Source organism: Mycteria americana, chromosome 1 (genome assembly GCF_035582795.1).
Source record: "Mycteria americana isolate JAX WOST 10 ecotype Jacksonville Zoo and Gardens chromosome 1, USCA_MyAme_1.0, whole genome shotgun sequence".
Classification (NCBI taxonomy): Eukaryota; Metazoa; Chordata; class Aves; order Ciconiiformes; family Ciconiidae; genus Mycteria; species Mycteria americana.
The window spans coordinates 757,220-774,554 of NC_134365.1; the positions used below are offsets into that span (position 1 = coordinate 757,220).

A 17,335-nucleotide genomic window follows, 5' to 3' on the forward strand; every position below is an offset into this window, starting at 1 on the left:
TTGCATTTCCAGCAGACATCTGGCAGGTTGAAGTCCCCCACAAGAACAAGGGCTAGCGATCGTGAGGCTTCACCCAGCTGCTTATAGAATAGTTCATCTGTCTCCTCATCCTGGTTGGGGGGTCTGTAACAGACTCCCACCACAATATCTGCCTTGTTGGCCTTCCCCCTGATTCTCACCCATAGACACTCCACCCTATCATCACCATCATCGAGCTCTAAACTATCCAGACTCTCCCTGACGTATAGGGCTACCCCACCACCTCTCCTGCCTCGCCTATCCCTCCTGAAGAGTTTATAGCCATCCATCGCCGCACTCCAGTTGTGCGAGTCACCCCACCACGTTTCCGTGATGGCCACCATATCATAGTTTTCCTGATGTACAATGGCTTCCAACTCCTCCTGCTTGTTACCCATGCTGCGTGCATTGGTGTAGAGGCACTTCAGCTGGGCTGTCACCCGTGCCTCCTTCATATAAGAACACCCCAAGTGTTCACCCCAAGTGGGAAGAGGGGCAGGGTACCCCAGATCTCCCTTCTGGCTCCTGGCGAGACTGCGCCTTCTCTCAGGTCTCCTCCTGCTTCCTCCATGGAGCGTCCCGCAGAGCAGCGTGTGTTCGTGGACGTGCAGGAGCGTGAGCTTGCTCTTCACTCGGTTATTCCAGTGTGCGGTAGCCTGCCTGGCCCCTTCTCTCCAAAGCCCCAGTGTTTGTGTTTTCTCTTTTCCTCACTGACATGGGGAGATGGTTTGAGTTAAAAGAAAACACCCAGAGGGTGCCTTGAAGACAAATTCCTCAAATTCCTTATTCATCTGTGTATTACAGCTTGTGTCGAACGCTGCCCTGTACTTGTGCCCCCTAACTCCCTGTGTGCTGGAGCTGGTGTTGCTTCCCAAATAGAATAAGATAGAATAGAATATATCAGTTGGAAGGGACCTACGACGATCATCTAGTCCAACTGCCCGACCGGTCAGGGCTGACCCAAAGGTAAAGCATGTTGTTAAGGGCATTGTCCAAATGCCGGGCAGACAGCAAGCAGAGCGGGGCCCGGCCACGCGTCTCGGCCAGCCCTCGGCGGAGAAGTGGGTCTCTTTCCCGTCCCTTACTTGGGGTTTTTGTGAGACTTGATGCAAATCGGCAGGGATTGGGAGTGGTTGGGGGTCCAGCTGTTTTCAGTCGCCTCTGCCTGTGGAGCTTTTGAAGCCCCTTCGCGCTGCTCCTGCCGAGCTCTAGCCCAGGGGACGCGTCTGGGGATGGCTCTGGTGGGGTCGGTGCTGGGATGGAGAGGTGCTGCTGGCTGGAAGCAAACTGAGCACATGCTAAATACCCTGTCCTGCTGATGAGGACTCACTGTGAGAGGTCTGAGGGGGAAGGCCTCGAGCACTGCACCCAAGAGTTGACTGTCACAGGGTGCGTCTGTCCGGTGACGAGCACTGGGAGCCCCTCCGTGCGACGGTGCTCCGAACCGGAGCCTCCCCAGCTGCACCTGTACACGTCTGCTTCCCGCCCTGATGCTCAGCTGTGCTGTGCTTTCCTCTCCAGAACAGCCTGGGTTTGATCTATACCATCTACGTGGACGGACTGAGTGTGTCCCTGGAGAACGTCATTGGGAACCTCCTGACGTGTACCATCCCCATCACCGGGGGAGCTCAGGTGGGTAGTCTGCCCCTTCCCTCTTACCTCTCCGTGCTCCCTCCTCCTGAGCAGCTCTGATAGAAGCAGGATGTTTCACTCGGCGGTATTCTGGTTTTGCTGTGCTGGGGTGAGCTGAGCAAGGCTGATTTGACTCACGGGCAGAGTGCACTGCCTAGTGAGGAGCTGCCGCAGTGCCCTGGCTACCGGCAAGTGCTTGGCGAGTGCAGGCAGTGCCTTCCCAAGTGCTTAAGAGTAGAAACAACAAAACTGTGATTTGGAGCCACTCGGCTCCTAGATTGGCTGAGAAGATCTTGCTGCTTTGCTGAGCTACAGCTTGCCATGACTAGGCAGCTTGGTCTTGGCTCCTTGCTCCCTCCAGGAGGGAGTACGGCGTGGCTCGACCACCAGCTGGCTTACGTAGTCACCGATCGATCTGTGCAAACAATTGCCATGGTCTCTGGTCATTCCTGCATCAGGGAGGTCTTGCTCCTCCACTCAGGCCTGTCTGATTGCCTGGAGAGCTGCGCCAGAGCCAAGTGGTCACGGGCCATCTGTGAGAGCGGGGACGAGTCAGCTGTAGGGAGATGGGCCAAGCGAGGCTGACGTTTGCCAGATGAGCAGCTTGGAGCTCTCTCCTCAAACCGCTGGCTTGTGCCTGTGCGTGGCCAGCATCTCTGATGGACAGGGCTTGAGGAGCAGCAGCCTCGCTTGTGGCCAGAACTGAGGCCATCAAAGATAACCCTCCTGTTTTCCCCTCAGAGCCATGTGTTCCTCCGGCACTCCTCCTCCTGCCCGAGGAAGGCCAGCTGAGCTCAGTCTTGCTCACATGAGCAGCAGATGGGTAAGGAAGGGCTAATTGGAGCTGATTTGGAGATGGCAGAAGTGGAGAGAGCCCAGCTGGACCCTCTGGCAGGAGGCGTTCGGAGGCAGCAGCGTAACCCCCTGGAGCTCTTCTGCCATGCTGACACCTGGAACGTAACTGCGGATGTGCCCTTGTCTCCTGCAGCGGCTTCGCTTTCAGCTGAGCTCTGCTTCCCCCAGCAAAAAATACATCGAGCTCTCTCGCACCCAGGCTGCGCCGAAGCGGAGGAGCCTTTGCAGGGCTGGGGCAGCGCTACAGGTCCCTGGTGCCTAGAGACAGAGGTCTCTTCCACCACTGCGGCCCGTGGCCCCCAGGGGAGGCTGCTCTCCTGAACCCGTGTATCTGTGCAGGCTTCTTGGGCGGCTGCTTTCTGCTGGCAGAAGCGGTGCCCCTTGGGCTGCCGTCGTGGCCCGCCGCAGGTTTGGTGCTTCCTCTGGTAATCCAGAGCGATGCTGGTCCTGGGAAGGCCCAGCAGTGGTCCTGGTATTTGCAGGAGAGGGCTGTATGGCACTCACATCCCAGTCCTCCGGAGAAGAAAGCAGGGTGCTGCCCACAGCGGGGGGCTGTGACCGTGTGCCAAGCGTCCCGGGCTTGCCCTGGCTGAGGGCGAGAGCAGTAGCATTCCTGCAGGATCTGCCCAGATCTGTCCGACTCCATCTGGTTCCTGCCCGGTGGGACACGTAAGCGGCAGTACAGGAGAGGAGAGGCTGTTCGGACCAGGGCGGCTCCTCAAGCCGCCGTGGCTCGCCAAACAGTGCTTTTTGGCACAATTATTCGTCACCTCCCAGTTCTTGCAGGATCGATCTGTGCTGTGGGAACAAGTAGTGTGCTACAGGGAGAACACTTTGTCGGTGGCACTTCCCTTCCTGTGCTTTACCTGTTCTCCCAACGCTCTTTTCCAGTGCAGTAGCTATTGCTTTTGCTTTGTGTGTGTGCGCATCTCTCCTCTCCAAGAGTGCTGTCCCTGCTTGTTGTTGGCCTCTGCCTGTGTTCGTCTTCCCTCTTGTCTTGCTGTCTTTGTGTGTTTCTAACTGACCGTGCTATCTCTGTCTGTCTCTATCTCAGCTTGACGCGGACGACGAAGCAGCGGTACGCACACCTTTTCTTTCATTGGGTCTGTCTCCTCGTTAGCAACCTCTCTTTTATTGCTTTTGAGGGTGGCACACGCTGCGGCTGGCGCAGCGGCCGAGGCCCAGGCGCTGTTCGTCTCGGTCAGAGCACCCTCGGGTGCGCGTGTGCGCGTCCGCGTGTGTTGCACTGACGGGCAGCAGGGAACGCGTGCGTGGGCTCTGGGGAAGGGGCTTGCGTTCCTGCACCGCAGCAGACCGGCCGTGCGCCCTTTGCCTCTCCATGAGTGCGCTCTCCTGGGGGTTCTGAAAACAGAACTGGTGTGGGAGACCAGGCCAGGGGTGCTTGTTCTGCTCGGCCAGAAGGGCGGCGTTCAGAAGCAGATTTCTGGGCTGTCGCGGTGGCCTGAGCTCTTGCGGCTGCGGGGCACTGAGCGAGGAGGTGGGTCGCATGGCGAAACCTGCTATTGCAGAGGAGCGTTTCCCTAGAGAGGTGTAGAAAGAGGAGAAGAGGGCCAGTGATCTGGTCCTGCCCCAGCCCCTGCAGCCTGGAGAGAGGGTGGGGACGTGTAGGCTTCCCCGTGCCACTGGGAATGAGCTTAGGTCTGGGAAAAAAATTGTATTGGAGAGGAAGCAATGAGACTGTGCCCGGTCTGTCCGTCCCCAGCCCTTCTGCCAGGAGCCGCCGGGGCCTGCTCGCGCCGCCTGGGCGAGGCACCCTGTCCGACCGGAGAGGCTGCAGAGCTGGTGCTGCTCCTTTGCCTGGCAGCGCTGGCTGGGCATGGCACGGGCGAGCTGTTCCCCTCTGGTTGCGAGGTCCTGGAGAGCCCTCGTGTGCTACGTCGGAGTGCGGGTCTTGGGCCTTGCTGCCTTCTTCTGCCGGCTGTCGAGGAGTTGCTCGTGCTGGCCGGGACTGCCGGCTGTTTCAGCAGGTCTCATTCCTCCCCTTAGCCCGTGGCCCCAGCCAAGCACGCGACGCGTGTTGTTGCAGGGTCCTCTTCCCTCTTCCTGCAGCAGCCGTGCTCCAGCCGTGCTGCGGTGAGGTGGTGTGCCAGGGTAGGACGCACTGCCCCGTTGGGTACAAGGGTTGTGCCGAGGGCACGGTCGCCCTGGCCCTGCGCACTGGGGGGATTCGGCTGCTGCTGCCTTGGAGGGGCAGCAGGCAGCTGGCTTGCCCTCGGTGCTTGTGCTCGCCCCGTGCCTGGGCGGACTCCCAGTGACCGGGTCTGTTTTCTCTTGCAGAGGACGATCTCTCTGGGAGCAGGGGACAGGCAGGTGATCCAGACACCCATCAATGACTCGCTTCCCGTCAGCAGCTGCAGCGTGGCCCTGCTCTTCCGCCAGCTTGGTGAGACTTCTCCCCACGCCTCCTTCTCATCGGGTCCGGTGCCAAAGCCAGCTGGCCAAGTCCTGGGCTGGAGTTCCCTGCACGTCGCTTCCCACCGTGCTCCTGAGCCTGGCTTGTCAGCTCAGGGCTCTCTTCCAGCTGCAGCCACCTCAGACGGAGCCCTCCCCGGCCCCGCTTCGCCGTCCCTTTCCCAGGAGGGCAGGAGACTGGCAGCTCTCCCTGGCTCGGGCGCAGACGTGCGGCCAGATCTCGTGAGAAACAGCCTGGGTGGCAGGAACGGGTGCCTGGAGGTGTGCTGCCATTAGCCTTGCACCTCTGATTAAAGGACACTGGCAGCTCAGCACAGCTGCTTCCTCGGGGGGCTTCCGTGGGAGAGCACATACCTGGGTGACCCAGAAGTGGCTTTTTGGGAGGATGTTGAACTCCTCTGTTGTGCAGAATGTGGAGGTGGGGAGTGGGATCCAGCTCGGGTGGGGTTTAGTGGTCTCTGGTGGGGTGCGAGAGGGGAACCCTCGTTTCTGAGCGCCCTTCTCTGCTTTTCTCCCCAGGCATCACCAATGTGCTGTACCTCTTCTGTGCAGCGCTTACTGAACACAAGATCCTGTTTCTCTCCAGCAGTTACCAGAGGCTGACCGATGCCTGCCGGGCTCTCCTTGCACTTATGTTCCCCCTCAAGTACAGGTGAGGGAACCCCACGGCTCCTCGAGCCCCTCAGCCCTCCGACAGCAACCTAGAGCCAGCTAGGGCACAGCCGCCTGCCGAGCCCGTGCCGGCTGTCCTGCCTCCCCCTTGCTTCACGCCCTCCTGGTTTCATAGCTAGTGGTACTGGTAACGAGCTGTGTTACTGGTACTGGTACTGAGTCCTGGTACTGGTAACTGAGCCAGCGAAGGGGCAGGTGAATGCCCACAGGTCTCGGCTGTGCTGAAAGCCTCTTTCCTGAAGCCTTTGGCGTGCACAGCAATGTGATTCCAGAGTGTGTCCACAGCAGTGAAGGGGTGTGAACCTTCCACCCCTGCCTCCCTCCTCTCTAGGGCTGGGGCTCTAGCACTGGAAGCAGGGAGCGAGGCATTACCAGTGGTGTCTGTAGCACCAGGAGCTGCTGGCGTGCGCTATTCCTAGCCATGGCAACCCTTGACAGAGGGAAGCAAGCCCGTCAGGCTGTGGGACATGGTCCGGCAGCGTGTGATCACCCCACGGTGCATGCGGGAGAGGCCAGAAGTGCTTATCCTCCAGAATCCGTCCCCTTTCCCTTCTCGCAGCTGCATTGCAGCCTGTGCAGAGCACAGAGCACCAGTGCACCGCTTCCGCTGGCAGCCCTTGTCCCAGCCCCGGGCACAAAGTCTCGCTGAAGCGGGGGGCTGGACACTGGGAGGCTTCCAGAAAGCCGTGGTGCAAATTCTGCCCTCCCTAGAAAGGGGCACGCGCATACAGGGCTTTTGTTAAGGTGCCGGTGGTGGTGGCCAAGCCGCCGCGGTGACTCCTGCGGGACGGCTGGCACCCCGCTCGCCCCGGCCCCAGGGAGCTGGTGATGCTGTTGACCCGCGGGGCCCGGCCAGGGATGGGGACGCTGGCTCGCAGGCTGGCTGCCGCTGGGGCTGTTTGCCCATCTCCCAAGTAGGACAGTTGAGATAGACAGGCCATTGTTGCTGCCAGCTCCTGTCGCAGTGTTTCCACGCTGGCCTGCCATACCCCCAGGCTGCAGAAAGGCTATTTGTATTCCAAAGAAAGCTTTCTTTTGGAGTTAAATTGCTCTGCTGGAAACCTTTCCCTTGGTCAGACTTAGATCATAACGCCAGGGCCAGAGAATGATCATGGTCAGTGTCCACAAGCCTTCAGAAACCTCGTGTGGCTGTAGGGCACGTACTGTCTGAAGGGCTGAGTGCGCCAGGAGAAGGCCTGCCTTCCTGGGGACAGAGTCCCCCCACAGCCTCCGGAGGTGGGGATCGTCAGCTGGTGTCACGGACGGTGCTTGGGTAGAGAGCAGGGCTCGACTGGCTGCAGCGATGCTCTTTTTCGGTTGCAGTTTCACGTATGTGCCCATCTTGCCTGCACAGCTCCTTGAGGTACTGAGCACGCCAACACCCTTCATTATCGGAGTCCACTCCATCTTCCAGTCGGAGACGCAGGAGCTGGTGAGACGCCGTGCACCCCGTCCCTTGTGCCGGGAGCAGAAGCGGTCCAAGGAAGAAGCAGGGGTTGTGTGCCAGCAGTCTCAGATAGCAGCAAGCGTTGTCCTGAGGGTGCCCGGGGCAGCAGGCTGACCACGCCGGCTCGCACAGGCTCTGCTTGTTCAGGCTGGCCAGCCTGGGCTGCGATCCAGACGTGCCGCGCAAGCCAGGCAGGGCTGGCTGGGCCACGCGTCGTCGGGGCTTTGGGCTGCAGAGCCTGCACGCGAACGGCTGGGGTTAACCGAGGATTTGATTTTGAAACGCGACTGGCAGTGCCGGTCCAAGAGGCTGTGTTGGCACTTCAGACTTCAGTTCAGAAACTGAATTAAATCAGAGCGTAATGAGTCTGGTCTAAACTGAAACACGCTTTCGTGCAGCCTTCTGAACAAACTGCAGCGTGCCGCTGTGGTTAAGCAGGGCGGCCTCTGCGTTGGGCCGGGGTCGGTGTTTGACGATCCCAGGCTGATAAGGTGCCGAGGAGTCTGGTGCCACAAAGTCACGGGAGGTGCCTGCTGAGCAAAGCCGCGTCCCTCTCCTGCCAGGTTGTCCTCCCCCTGCCGCCTTCGTGGCAGGGAGCGATGGGATCCCTTCATAGCTTGGGTATTGCCAAATGCTTGGGTTTGGTGACAATGGATGAGAGAAAATAACTACTGAAGGCTAGAGTGCTCACAGCAGATGGAGAGGAGACGGACGCCGTTCCCAAGCCCTCCTCTCCTGAGCTGGGCTTACCCCCTCGCTAGCTCTCCCTTGCCCAGCGGGAGGTGGTGGGGAGGGTGTCGGAAAGCCTGGCCTTGTCTCATGCCTGTCCTGCCACTTCCAGCTGGATGTTGTTATCGCAGACCTGGATGGCGGGACAGTGAACGTCCCCGAGTGTGTCCATATCTCCCTGCTCCCTGAACCTCTGCTCCAGCAGACCCGGGAAGCCCTCTCCATGGTAAGTGCGGCAGCCTTTCCCCCATCTGCAGGGTGCGAACACCTCCGGAATGACACACGTTTCCCAGGGGAGCTGGGAACGGAGCAGCAGGGACTCCTCTGAGAGCAGAGGTCCGTATCTCGGGGTCCTGCTCACCATGTCACAGGAGACCTTCCCTGATCCTGATGGCCCCTGGTGCATGGCAGTGCCGGAGCGGGGTGGTTCTGCCAAAGGTTTCTGGGAATCAGGCGGCTGGCTCCCAGCCCACGGGCAGGAAGCAGCTGCGGCCCTGACGCTTTTCTGGCTGCTCGCGTGTTCCCAGCGACCGCCAGCCATGCGAGAGCGTGCCCAGGACGGCCACGCCAAACAAACGCCGCACGCCTCGGCTTCTGCTCCTCGACCGTGGCCGGGGGGAGCCGGGGGGCTGGTTCCCTGGCAGCCCTGCTGTGCTGAGCCCCCAGCCCTCCCGCGGCGTACGTCTCCCCAGCAGAGCTGGAGAGGCTCCCCCTTCCCCCTTCCCCACTGCCCTCCGCCCACCGAGCTGTCCCCGCGTCCGCGCTCTGGGCGGCGGGGCTTCACGGGGAAGGGTCAGGCCTTGAGGCTTCCCTTGCCCGGCAGAGTGTTTTCCGATACCTGCTGGTTCCAGCCCTGTACGTTTGTTTCCAAGCCCCTCGGACCTTTTCTGTGGGTGCTGCTGGGTGTCTGGGGGGGGGGAACGCTGCTTCGCTTTTTCCAGCTGTGAAGGCAGAGATCCCCCTGGGCCAGGGCTGAGCGTGCTTTGTGCCTTGTCTGTGCAGGTCTTGGACCCAGAGCTGGAGGTGGCAGATCTCGCATTCCCCCCTTCAACGATTTCTGCCTCTTCTCTCAAAATGCAGGTGAGTGGAGCGGGGAGCAGGGAGGAGGGGGATCCCTCCCGGTGAGGCTGCCGTCCCTGCTGGACGCCTCGTTTCTTGGAGTAGACAGGCACAATTTCAGGCCTCTCTCCATCTCGGTGTTGCTGAGGTTAAGAGCCGTAGCGCGGTACTGCCAGGACACTGAGGCCGCAGCTCCAGGCCATGGCCAGGAAGCCAGCAGTGCCATTTCAGTAGCTGGCCCGTGGGCAGGGGCTGCCGGGTTTACTGCCGCGCTGGAGCAGACACCGAATGTTTGGGCGCTTCAGCAAACCCCGGGGCTGCGAGAGCTCCCTTTTCCTCTGCGTGCGGCGCTGGGGACGCCGTGAAGGGGCTGCAGGACAGCAAATCCAGCCTGCGTGTCCCTTTTGCCCTGGAATCTCTGCCGAGTCTCCTGCCCTGCTCAGCAGAAGCTGACCCTGACACGTGGTTTGATCCCCTCGCCTCTGCGCTGGGTGTGAACTCCTGTCCCTGTGCGCTGGCTCCTCTGCACCCTCTGCCTGACCACGCCGTGACCACGCTGTCTTTCTCTCTTCGCAGGATAAGGAGATCCGTGCCGTCTTCCTCCGCTTGTTTGCACAGCTGCTTCAGGGCTATCGCTGGTGTCTGCACATCATCCGCATCCATCCCGAGCCGGTCATCCGGTTCCATAAGGTGAGGCGCCGGCACGGGCACACGCCGGGTCTCCAGCCTGGCTCTGGCCTGAGCAGGGGAGGCCGCTCCCGGAGGGGGAAGGAGCTGCCGCTGGGAGCGGCGTGATGGGGAAGGGAGGAAGCCTCTGGGGCCTGGCCAGCGAGGGAGGGCAGGGAACGTGTTTCTGCAGTGCCTCGGCCCCGTCTGCTCTACGGCCTCCTGTCCACGCGGCAGAACTATTTTTTCAAACTGTCCTATGGAATAACGCTTTTCCTGGTGGGTTGGGCAGAGGTTGGGATGAGTTGATCTGTGAAGAGGTTTGCACGGATACAGCTGTATCTAGAAGACAGTTCTGTGTTTCCAGCAAGTCACCTCTCCGACATCACTCCCGGGTCCTCCTGCATCCCTTGTCCTTGACCGTCCCGAGGTCTCGTGGGTCAGGTAGCGCTTCCCCGTTTACGCCCGTGTGCGGTCAGAGGCACTGCTGCTGGCGTCCCCTGTGCCTGCTGTCAGGCAGCCTCTGAGGCTCAGAGAAGGTGTCCCTCACGTCCTGGCCTGGAGCTGGGGATTTTCTTAAGACCTGGGGAGAGGAAGGAGGCAGGGCCTGCCTTCCCCGCCGCTTCTGGAGTGCCAGCTGTACCAGAAGGGCTAGGGCAGGGAGAGCAGGGAAAAGCTTGAAGCGTTTGGGCATCCGTGGAGGAGACCTAACGCAACAGACGGGGAGCGAGAGTAGAGGGACTCGAGCGTCGCAGCTCGGCGCGGCCCCGTTGCGCAGCCTGCAGCCCCGCTGCACGCTCGAGGTCGCTGCGGACAGCAGGCAGGAGCCTTCCTGCTGCCTGCGCCGTCCCGCTCTGCCCAGCCCGCCGCGAGGTCGAGTGCCGGGAGAGTGCCTGTGAGCACGCGCGCACCGTGCACGGCCGGGGCTCGTGCATCGCCAGCGCTGCTCTGCGCTGTAAAATGTGCTCTGGTCTCTGACGTTTGAAGTCAGCAGCGCGTTCATAAGGGTTTTGAGCTATATTTTTATGCCAAATAAAGACTCCCGACAGGTGCCCGACAAAGATTCAGTAGTTCCATAAAATCATAAACATACAGTAAACATGAGAAAATGCCCTTTCATAAAACTGCTATAAAATGCATGAAGTATAACGAACTTCCATTTCATAAAATCATTCTGTGCCGCAACAGTATGCAGCACAAAATAGCCTGAATTTCACTTACTGAGCTGCTTTGGTCACAGCAACATCGGTGCCTCTCTCACAGCGGGTTTAGGGCCACGGGACTCAGCAGCCCGTGCTCTGGTGCCGTGCCCGTGGCTCCAGCACCAAGCCCTGCGTCTCTCGGCTCCTTCCCCTGGAAAGGGGCTGGTCCAGCTCCTCCGCAGAGCGGCGAGGAGGGCGAGCATAGGTGGCGTGGTGGTCCGGAGGTCCGCGGTGTCGTCGGGGCTGTGGGTGAGCGGTCCCTGCCGCAGCACCCTCGTCCCGTCCCACTCACTGAGTCAGTGTGCAGCGAGCGGGCGAGGGTGTTTGGAGGAGCAAAAGCTGTTCCCCCCCGGCTGCTCCTGAAGGCACGTGGTGTGCCGTAGCCGGCGGTTCTCGGGTGGGATGAGCTCCCACGCTCATCTGCCGAGGGGAGAGTCCTAAGGGCTTTCTGCAGACACGGGAAACCTGGTGCTTCGGGCTCCCTTTGTGGTGCTGGTGAGAGGCTCCTTCAAAGCCACGTTTGGGGAAGAGGTGGGGTGAACAAGCGTCGTTCAGGACGAGGTCCTCGTCACAGCTGCCAGAAGGAGCCTGCGGCCGCTGTGCCCCTGCTCCCCCCGGGGTGCACAGCCGGGCTGATGCTGGGGCTCTTCGCTTGCCACTGAGCGTGTCCTGCTGCGAATGCACCTCTCGCTGCCGTGGGCCAGAGGGACAGGTTTCTGTGCCCGTGTGGGACGGGGAGGGAGGTGGCGTGGTCCCACTGCTGCACGGGCGCCTGTCCGCTGCGGTAACAGCGTCACCCGCGCCGCCACGTCAGCCAGGGTGACTGACGCCTGGACCGTGCTGCTGACGGTCCGCGCTCTCCCCTCTTCCAGGCAGCCTTCCTTGGGCAGAGGGGGCTGACGGAGGATGACTTCCTCACCAAAGTGCTGGAGGGCATGGCGTTCGCTGGCTTTGTGACCGAGCGGGGGGCCCCATACCGCTCGATCGACCTGTTTGATGAGGTAAGCGGCAGTTTGGGAGCAGCACCCCCCTGCCCGGCCGTCCCACGCGTCCTTGCTCCGCTCGGCTCTCCCTGCCCCTCGAGGGACGAGCCGAGGATCTGCCGTGACGCTCCGGCTGCAGCATTGCACTGGGGGACGGAGCCGGGGTATGGGAAGGGTGGCCAGGTCCTGCCTAGCAGGCAGCTGCTCCTCTCACCCGTCTCTTCTTCTCCCAGCTTGTGGCTTACGAAGTGAAGCGCATGCGCGCAGAAGAGGGGAACAAGCAGAAAATACTGCGGCACATCAAGGAGCTGGCGGAGAAACTTTACAAAAACGTGAGTCCTGGAGGCCCGAGCGCAGGAGGGGGAACCCGGGCAGAGGGAGTACGGGGCAGGGAGAGCCTGGGTCGGAGTCCTGGTCAGTCTGTCCTCCCTCTGTAAGCTCTTGCTGGAACCGATGCTCGCAGCGCATGATCCTGTCCCACCCTGCGCTCTCACGTGTGGCAGGGCACCTGCTGATGCGCCCAGAAGTGTCTGGCCTGGCGTGAGCTGCTCCCAGGAGTGGGATTCCTCGGTTTCAGGTGCCCTGGGCATCAGGCACTGCCATGCCTTTGCTCTAGAGCAGCCGCCGCGCTTGTCGTCTGATCCAGGGTGGGCCAGCAAAGGTCTTCTGAAAGCAGAGCAGCACCTGTGGGCCCTTGGCCCCCTCAGGACGGAGCTCCTGAATGGTGCTTTGCTCGCTGCTGTGTTCAGGGCTAGAGCGAGCTGTCCTTGTGGCTCCTGGGAGCAGAGCGTGCCGGCACTGCTGCCCAGGCGGCCCGCCCTCAGGGCTGCGGGTTTCTGGGGGCTGTAGATACCGGCTGGGAGAGTGTTTGGCCTCAGAGCAGCAGAGGTTGCTGAAGGATGCCTTGCTGGGGCTCCTGCCCTGGGAGAGGACGCCCGATGGCTGCACGCCTGAAAAGAAACTGTCTTTGCTGTGCCAGGAGAACCCGTACCCCGCGGTGACCATGCACAAGGTGCAGAAGCCCACGGAAGGCTGTCACCTGCGCCTCCACCAGAAGCCTTTTCCTCGTTTGGATGAGGGGACAGTGCAGTGGATCATCGACCAGGCCACTGCCAAGCTGCAGACGGCTCCTCCTGCTGTGAAGGCAGAGAAGAAATGCATGGTGCCATCAGGACCCCCCATTGGTACGTGTGCGCAGAGGAGCTTTCCCTGCGGCGAGAAACCCTGCTCAGGAGGAGCTTTACCGTGGCGTAGCTGGCTGCCTTTCACGCTACCGCACATCCCAGGGTCCCACGTGAGCAAAACATGGGTAGCGCTGCTGTCTTGGAGAAGCAGCAGCACTGTCCCCGTTAGCTTCTGCCCCTCCTCAGGCTGCTTAGGGCTCCCTGGAGTCTGTCAGCCAGCACGAGGGGACGGCTGAAGACCCCGCAGTATTCTTCCATCGTGGGCTCTTGGAGCCTAGAGCCCTGCCCACGCAGCGCAGGGGAGGGGGCACCCGTTTCTCCCCACCCAGGGGTGAAAGCTCTGCCCTGACTGAACTAACAGGGATTCTCTCCCCAGCTGCCATCATGGAGCGCAACGGCAATGCCCTGGCCAACAGTGCCCGTCGCCTGGAGGTGGTCAGGAACTGCATCTCCTACGTCTTTGAGAACAAGATGTTAGAAGCCAAAAAGGTGAGAGTGGCTCTTGAGGAGCCGGTGGTTGGGGGGGGGAGCGGGGGGGTTGCTCTGCCTCTCCTCCGTGGCAGGCCGGAGAGGACGTTCCCTGCCCGGGTGCAGATCTTTGCTGACCAGCTCTGTTCCCGTATGTCCACGTGTTCTCTCAGCGCCGTTCCTCCTTGTGTCCCTGGGCGTTGGCTGATCGCTCCACTGCGTCAGCTTAGCACCATTTCTCCATCTCCCAGTGCCCCCCGGGGTCTGTCCGGTGGAGATAACCAGGCTGGGGTCCTCCCCCGCCTTGCTGAGCAGGGACCTCCCCAGGGCTGTGCTCCAGCTGCCCAGGCGTGGGATTTTGCCCTGGTTTGCCTCCATGTCCGAGTGCGGATGAGCTGTTGTAACCACCCTGCTGCGAGCCAGCTCAGTCAGAATGTGAAGCCCCTCCTGCACCTCCTCGTTGTGGGCTGCCCTTGAACTCACCGTCTGACCAGGGCTCCGCTGGGCCCCGTCTTTCTACTCCGTGACTTCTTCTTTCCTCTGCAGTTATTCCCTGCTGTGCTGCGCGCCATGAAGGGCCGAGCAGCCAGGCACTGCCTGACCCAGGAGCTGAACCTGCATGTGCAGCAGAACCGGGCGGTGCTGGATCACCAGCAGTTTGATTTCATAATCCGCATGATGAACTGCTGTTTGCAGGTAGGAGAGGGCTGGGGAGCGCGTTTCTCTTAGGAAGGAGCGTGTTTCTTAGGATGGAGCCTGTCTCCCCTTGTGGGACACAGCGTGGTGCAGGGATCGGAGTAGGTCTGGGGGTCTTGCAATGGATCCTCTTGTAACCTCCACTCTCTTCCCCAGGACTGCACTGCCATGGACGAGCATGGGATCGCAGCCGCTCTCTTGCCGCTGGTCACCGCTTTCTGCCGAGTGAGTATCTGCAGTATCCTGACGCCCTGTCCAGCCCTCGCAGACTCAGAACTCCTTGCAGGCCGCAGAGGCTGGCAGGCTGAAGGACTGAGAGCCAGCGCCGCAGCCGGGCTGAGGGCAGATCGTCCCCTCGGTGCTTCGCAGAGCAGAGGGTCCCGTTCGGTAGCTTCCAACCGCTCGCGAGGTTGGCCAGGCTGGCTGCGCCGGTCTCTGAGCCCAAGGCGGCTGGAACACCTGCGGGAAGGGTGCTCAGAAGCTGGGGCTGCTCTGAAGTGCCGGCTTGATCTGTCGGTCAAGCTGGGCTGACATAAAATTCTGCCTGCCGTAAAGCATCCGTAGCATGAGGCCCTGGGGCTCTGGGTGGGTGCTGGGCAAATCTGAGAAGGGTTTGCGAGGAATGCTTGGAGGAGCTCTGATGCCAGTGTCCCTCCCGCCCGCCCAAGGGCACGTTGCCTTTCCCAGCAACCGGCTCGAGCAAGGATTACCTGGAGAGGAGAGCTTGGCACAAAGGCCGTGTTTGTTTGAAACTCTCTTCCACCTTCTGCTTCCTCAGAAACTGAGCCCGGGCATCACGCAGTTTGCCTACAGCTGTGTGCAGGAGCACGTGGTGTGGACCAACATCCAGTTCTGGGAGGCCATGTTCTACTGCGATGTGCAGAACCACATCCGAGCCTTGTACCTGGACAACAACGAGGAGAACCACACGGATGAGGTGAGGCAGTGGCAACGGTGCCAGTGTCCCCAGAGAGCTGCTGTGCCCAAGCAGCTCTCCCCGAAGGTCCACGGGCTGATAAGGATGCTGAACCAGCCTGAGGGACTGCATCCTGGTTCTGGGAGATTCCTGTGGGAACAGCGGGGTGAAGGCTGGCAGGTCTCCTGCCCACGCAGACGGCTGACATCTCCTTCCCACTCCTTCAGGAGAGCACGGAGGGGCCACAGGAAGCCAAGTCTGCCCTGGAGATAGCATCGGAGCAGCTGAGGCTCTGGCCCACCATGAGCCGAGAGAAACAGCAGGAGCTGATCCAGAAGGAGGAGAGCACTGTTTTCAGCCAGGCCATCCACTACGCCAACCGCATGAGCTACCTGCTGCTGCCTCTCGACACCAGCAAGAACCGCCTGCTACGCAGCTCTGGGCTGGGGGATGTGGAGAGTGTCAGCAACAGCTTCGTCACCAACAGGTAAGCAGGGCTGGAAAGCTGGGCAGGGCCGTGCTGCAGGGACACCAGAGCAACCTGAACTGGGGACACCAGCAACTTGGTGCAGTACCTGGGGCGTCTGGGTCATTCAGCTGCCGTCAGGATTGGTGCAGGTTGCAGTGCCCAGGGGTGCTTCGAGAGTGTTTCACTCGTAGTGTTTCGGTTTCACTCATCTCAAGAGTGGGAGCTCTCCTGGGTTCATATCAAGAGTGGGAGCTCTCCTGGGTTCGTATCAAGAGTGGGAGCTCTCCTGGGTTCGTATCAAGAGTGGGAGCTCTCCTGGGTTCATATCAAGAGTGGAAACTCCCTTGGGCTCTGCCTGGCATGGGTTACAGCAGGGGAGAGAGATGTTCTGGGTTAACTCTTCCCTACTCCTGTACGGCAGCATCGCTGGCAGCGTGGCTGAGAGCTATGACACAGAAAGTGGATTTGAGGATGCAGAGAGTTCCGATGTGGCCAACTACGTGGTGCGATTCATCAACCGCTTTGTAGACAAAGTCTGCACGGAGAGTGGAGTCACCAACGAGCACCTCAAGGGGCTGCATGTCATGATCCCTGGTAATACGCGTTGCAGCAGCGCTGGGGAATGGGCGGCCGTGTGATCTCTCTGGGGATCCTTCCAGACCAGCTCAGGGGTCTGCTCAAGAGATGGTTCTGCAACAAGCAGTGGGAAGGCCAGGAGAAGGCACACACAGTGCTACGGGGCGGGTTGGTAGCCCGATGGGTGGTGTGTAGGACAGGACATTGCTTGCAGTCTCTAACTTCATGTTTGTCCGCAGACATTGTGCAGATGCACATAGAGACACTGGATGCCGTGCACAGGGAGAGCAAGAGGCTTCCTCCCATCCAGAAGGTAGGGACCTGGCCCGCTGCAGTGGGGGGGAAGGTTCTGGTGCTGTGTGGGGCTATCAAGTCCCCTTCCACAGTCTGCGTGGGCCTGAACTGCCTGTTGTGCACCCCCGTAGCCAAAGCTGCTGCGCCCCAACCTGTTGGTGGGTGAGGAGTGCGTGATGGAGGGGCTCCGTGTGTACCTCATGCCTGACGGACGGGAAGAAGCTGCTGGAGGGAATATTGGTGGTCCCCCTCTCCTCCCGGCAGAAGGAGCCATCTTCCTCACCACTTACCGCATCATCTTCAAAGGCACTCCCACGGACCCTCTGGGTAAGGGTCTTGTGTGCACCACATCCTCTGTCTTCAGGGGTTGGTAACGCCTGGGGAGGAGGTGGCTGGTAGCTCTCCTGGAGCAGGGGCTGCAGCTCATCTTGCTGCAGGAGCTGATGATAAGAGCCTCCGGTGGTTGCCTCGGGTGAGTGACCAGCCAGCACTGGGACTTGCTGGGCGTTGCTGCAACCACCACAAGCTTGGTGGTCGCTCGCAGTACTACAGAAGGGGTGGTTGCTCTTGCTCTCCACCTTTGGTGGATGATGAATTACTCGTGCCCATCCTAGGCATCATCTACAAGTTGCCATAGGCTGGCTGTAGTATGTCTAACCTGTTTCTGGCCGCCTACGTAGGATAACCTATGGGGGTCTCTGCGGTGATGGCCACCGAGGGTGGTCCAGCGTGGCCTGGCCTTGTGCTGGGCTGAGGCAGCGGGATGTGGCTAACCTGTTCCCATGCTTGTGCCCAGTGGGGGAGCAGGTGGTGATCCGGTCCTTCCCCATCGCCTCACTGACCAAAGAGAAGAAGATCGCTATCCAGGCCCAGGCGGATCAGTTCATCCAGGAGAGCTTGCAGCTGCGCTCGTGCACATTCCAGGTGAGACCGCGTGGGGCTGTGGGCTGCTCCTTTGCATTGCACTGTCTCAGCTGAGGAGCACGTTGCTGTGAGACCCAGCAGGTACGGGGCCGTGGCCGGCACCATCCCTTGG

General features: G+C 60.8%; 1 protein-coding gene across 4 annotated transcripts in view; it reads left to right on the forward strand.

Annotated features, from left to right (window-relative positions):
* Nucleotides 1–17,335, forward strand: part of SBF1 (SET binding factor 1) — an 89,465-nt gene that overhangs the window by 58,740 nt on the left and 13,390 nt on the right. For all 4 annotated transcript variants that reach the window (XM_075506245.1, XM_075506329.1, XM_075506412.1 and 1 more), the window contains exons 5-23: nt 1,540–1,650; nt 4,804–4,909; nt 5,458–5,590; nt 6,934–7,042; nt 7,899–8,012; nt 8,789–8,866; nt 9,422–9,535; nt 11,586–11,714; nt 11,930–12,028; nt 12,676–12,880; nt 13,257–13,369; nt 13,895–14,044; nt 14,201–14,269; nt 14,823–14,981; nt 15,188–15,447; nt 15,851–16,023; nt 16,245–16,318; nt 16,431–16,626; nt 17,096–17,223. In XM_075506245.1, the coding sequence (XP_075362360.1) occupies nt 1,540–1,650; nt 4,804–4,909; nt 5,458–5,590; nt 6,934–7,042; nt 7,899–8,012; nt 8,789–8,866; nt 9,422–9,535; nt 11,586–11,714; nt 11,930–12,028; nt 12,676–12,880; nt 13,257–13,369; nt 13,895–14,044; nt 14,201–14,269; nt 14,823–14,981; nt 15,188–15,447; nt 15,851–16,023; nt 16,245–16,318; nt 16,431–16,626; nt 17,096–17,223 (2,520 nt within the window). The remainder of the gene's footprint in view (nt 1–1,539; nt 1,651–4,803; nt 4,910–5,457; nt 5,591–6,933; nt 7,043–7,898; nt 8,013–8,788; nt 8,867–9,421; nt 9,536–11,585; nt 11,715–11,929; nt 12,029–12,675; nt 12,881–13,256; nt 13,370–13,894; nt 14,045–14,200; nt 14,270–14,822; nt 14,982–15,187; nt 15,448–15,850; nt 16,024–16,244; nt 16,319–16,430; nt 16,627–17,095; nt 17,224–17,335) is intronic.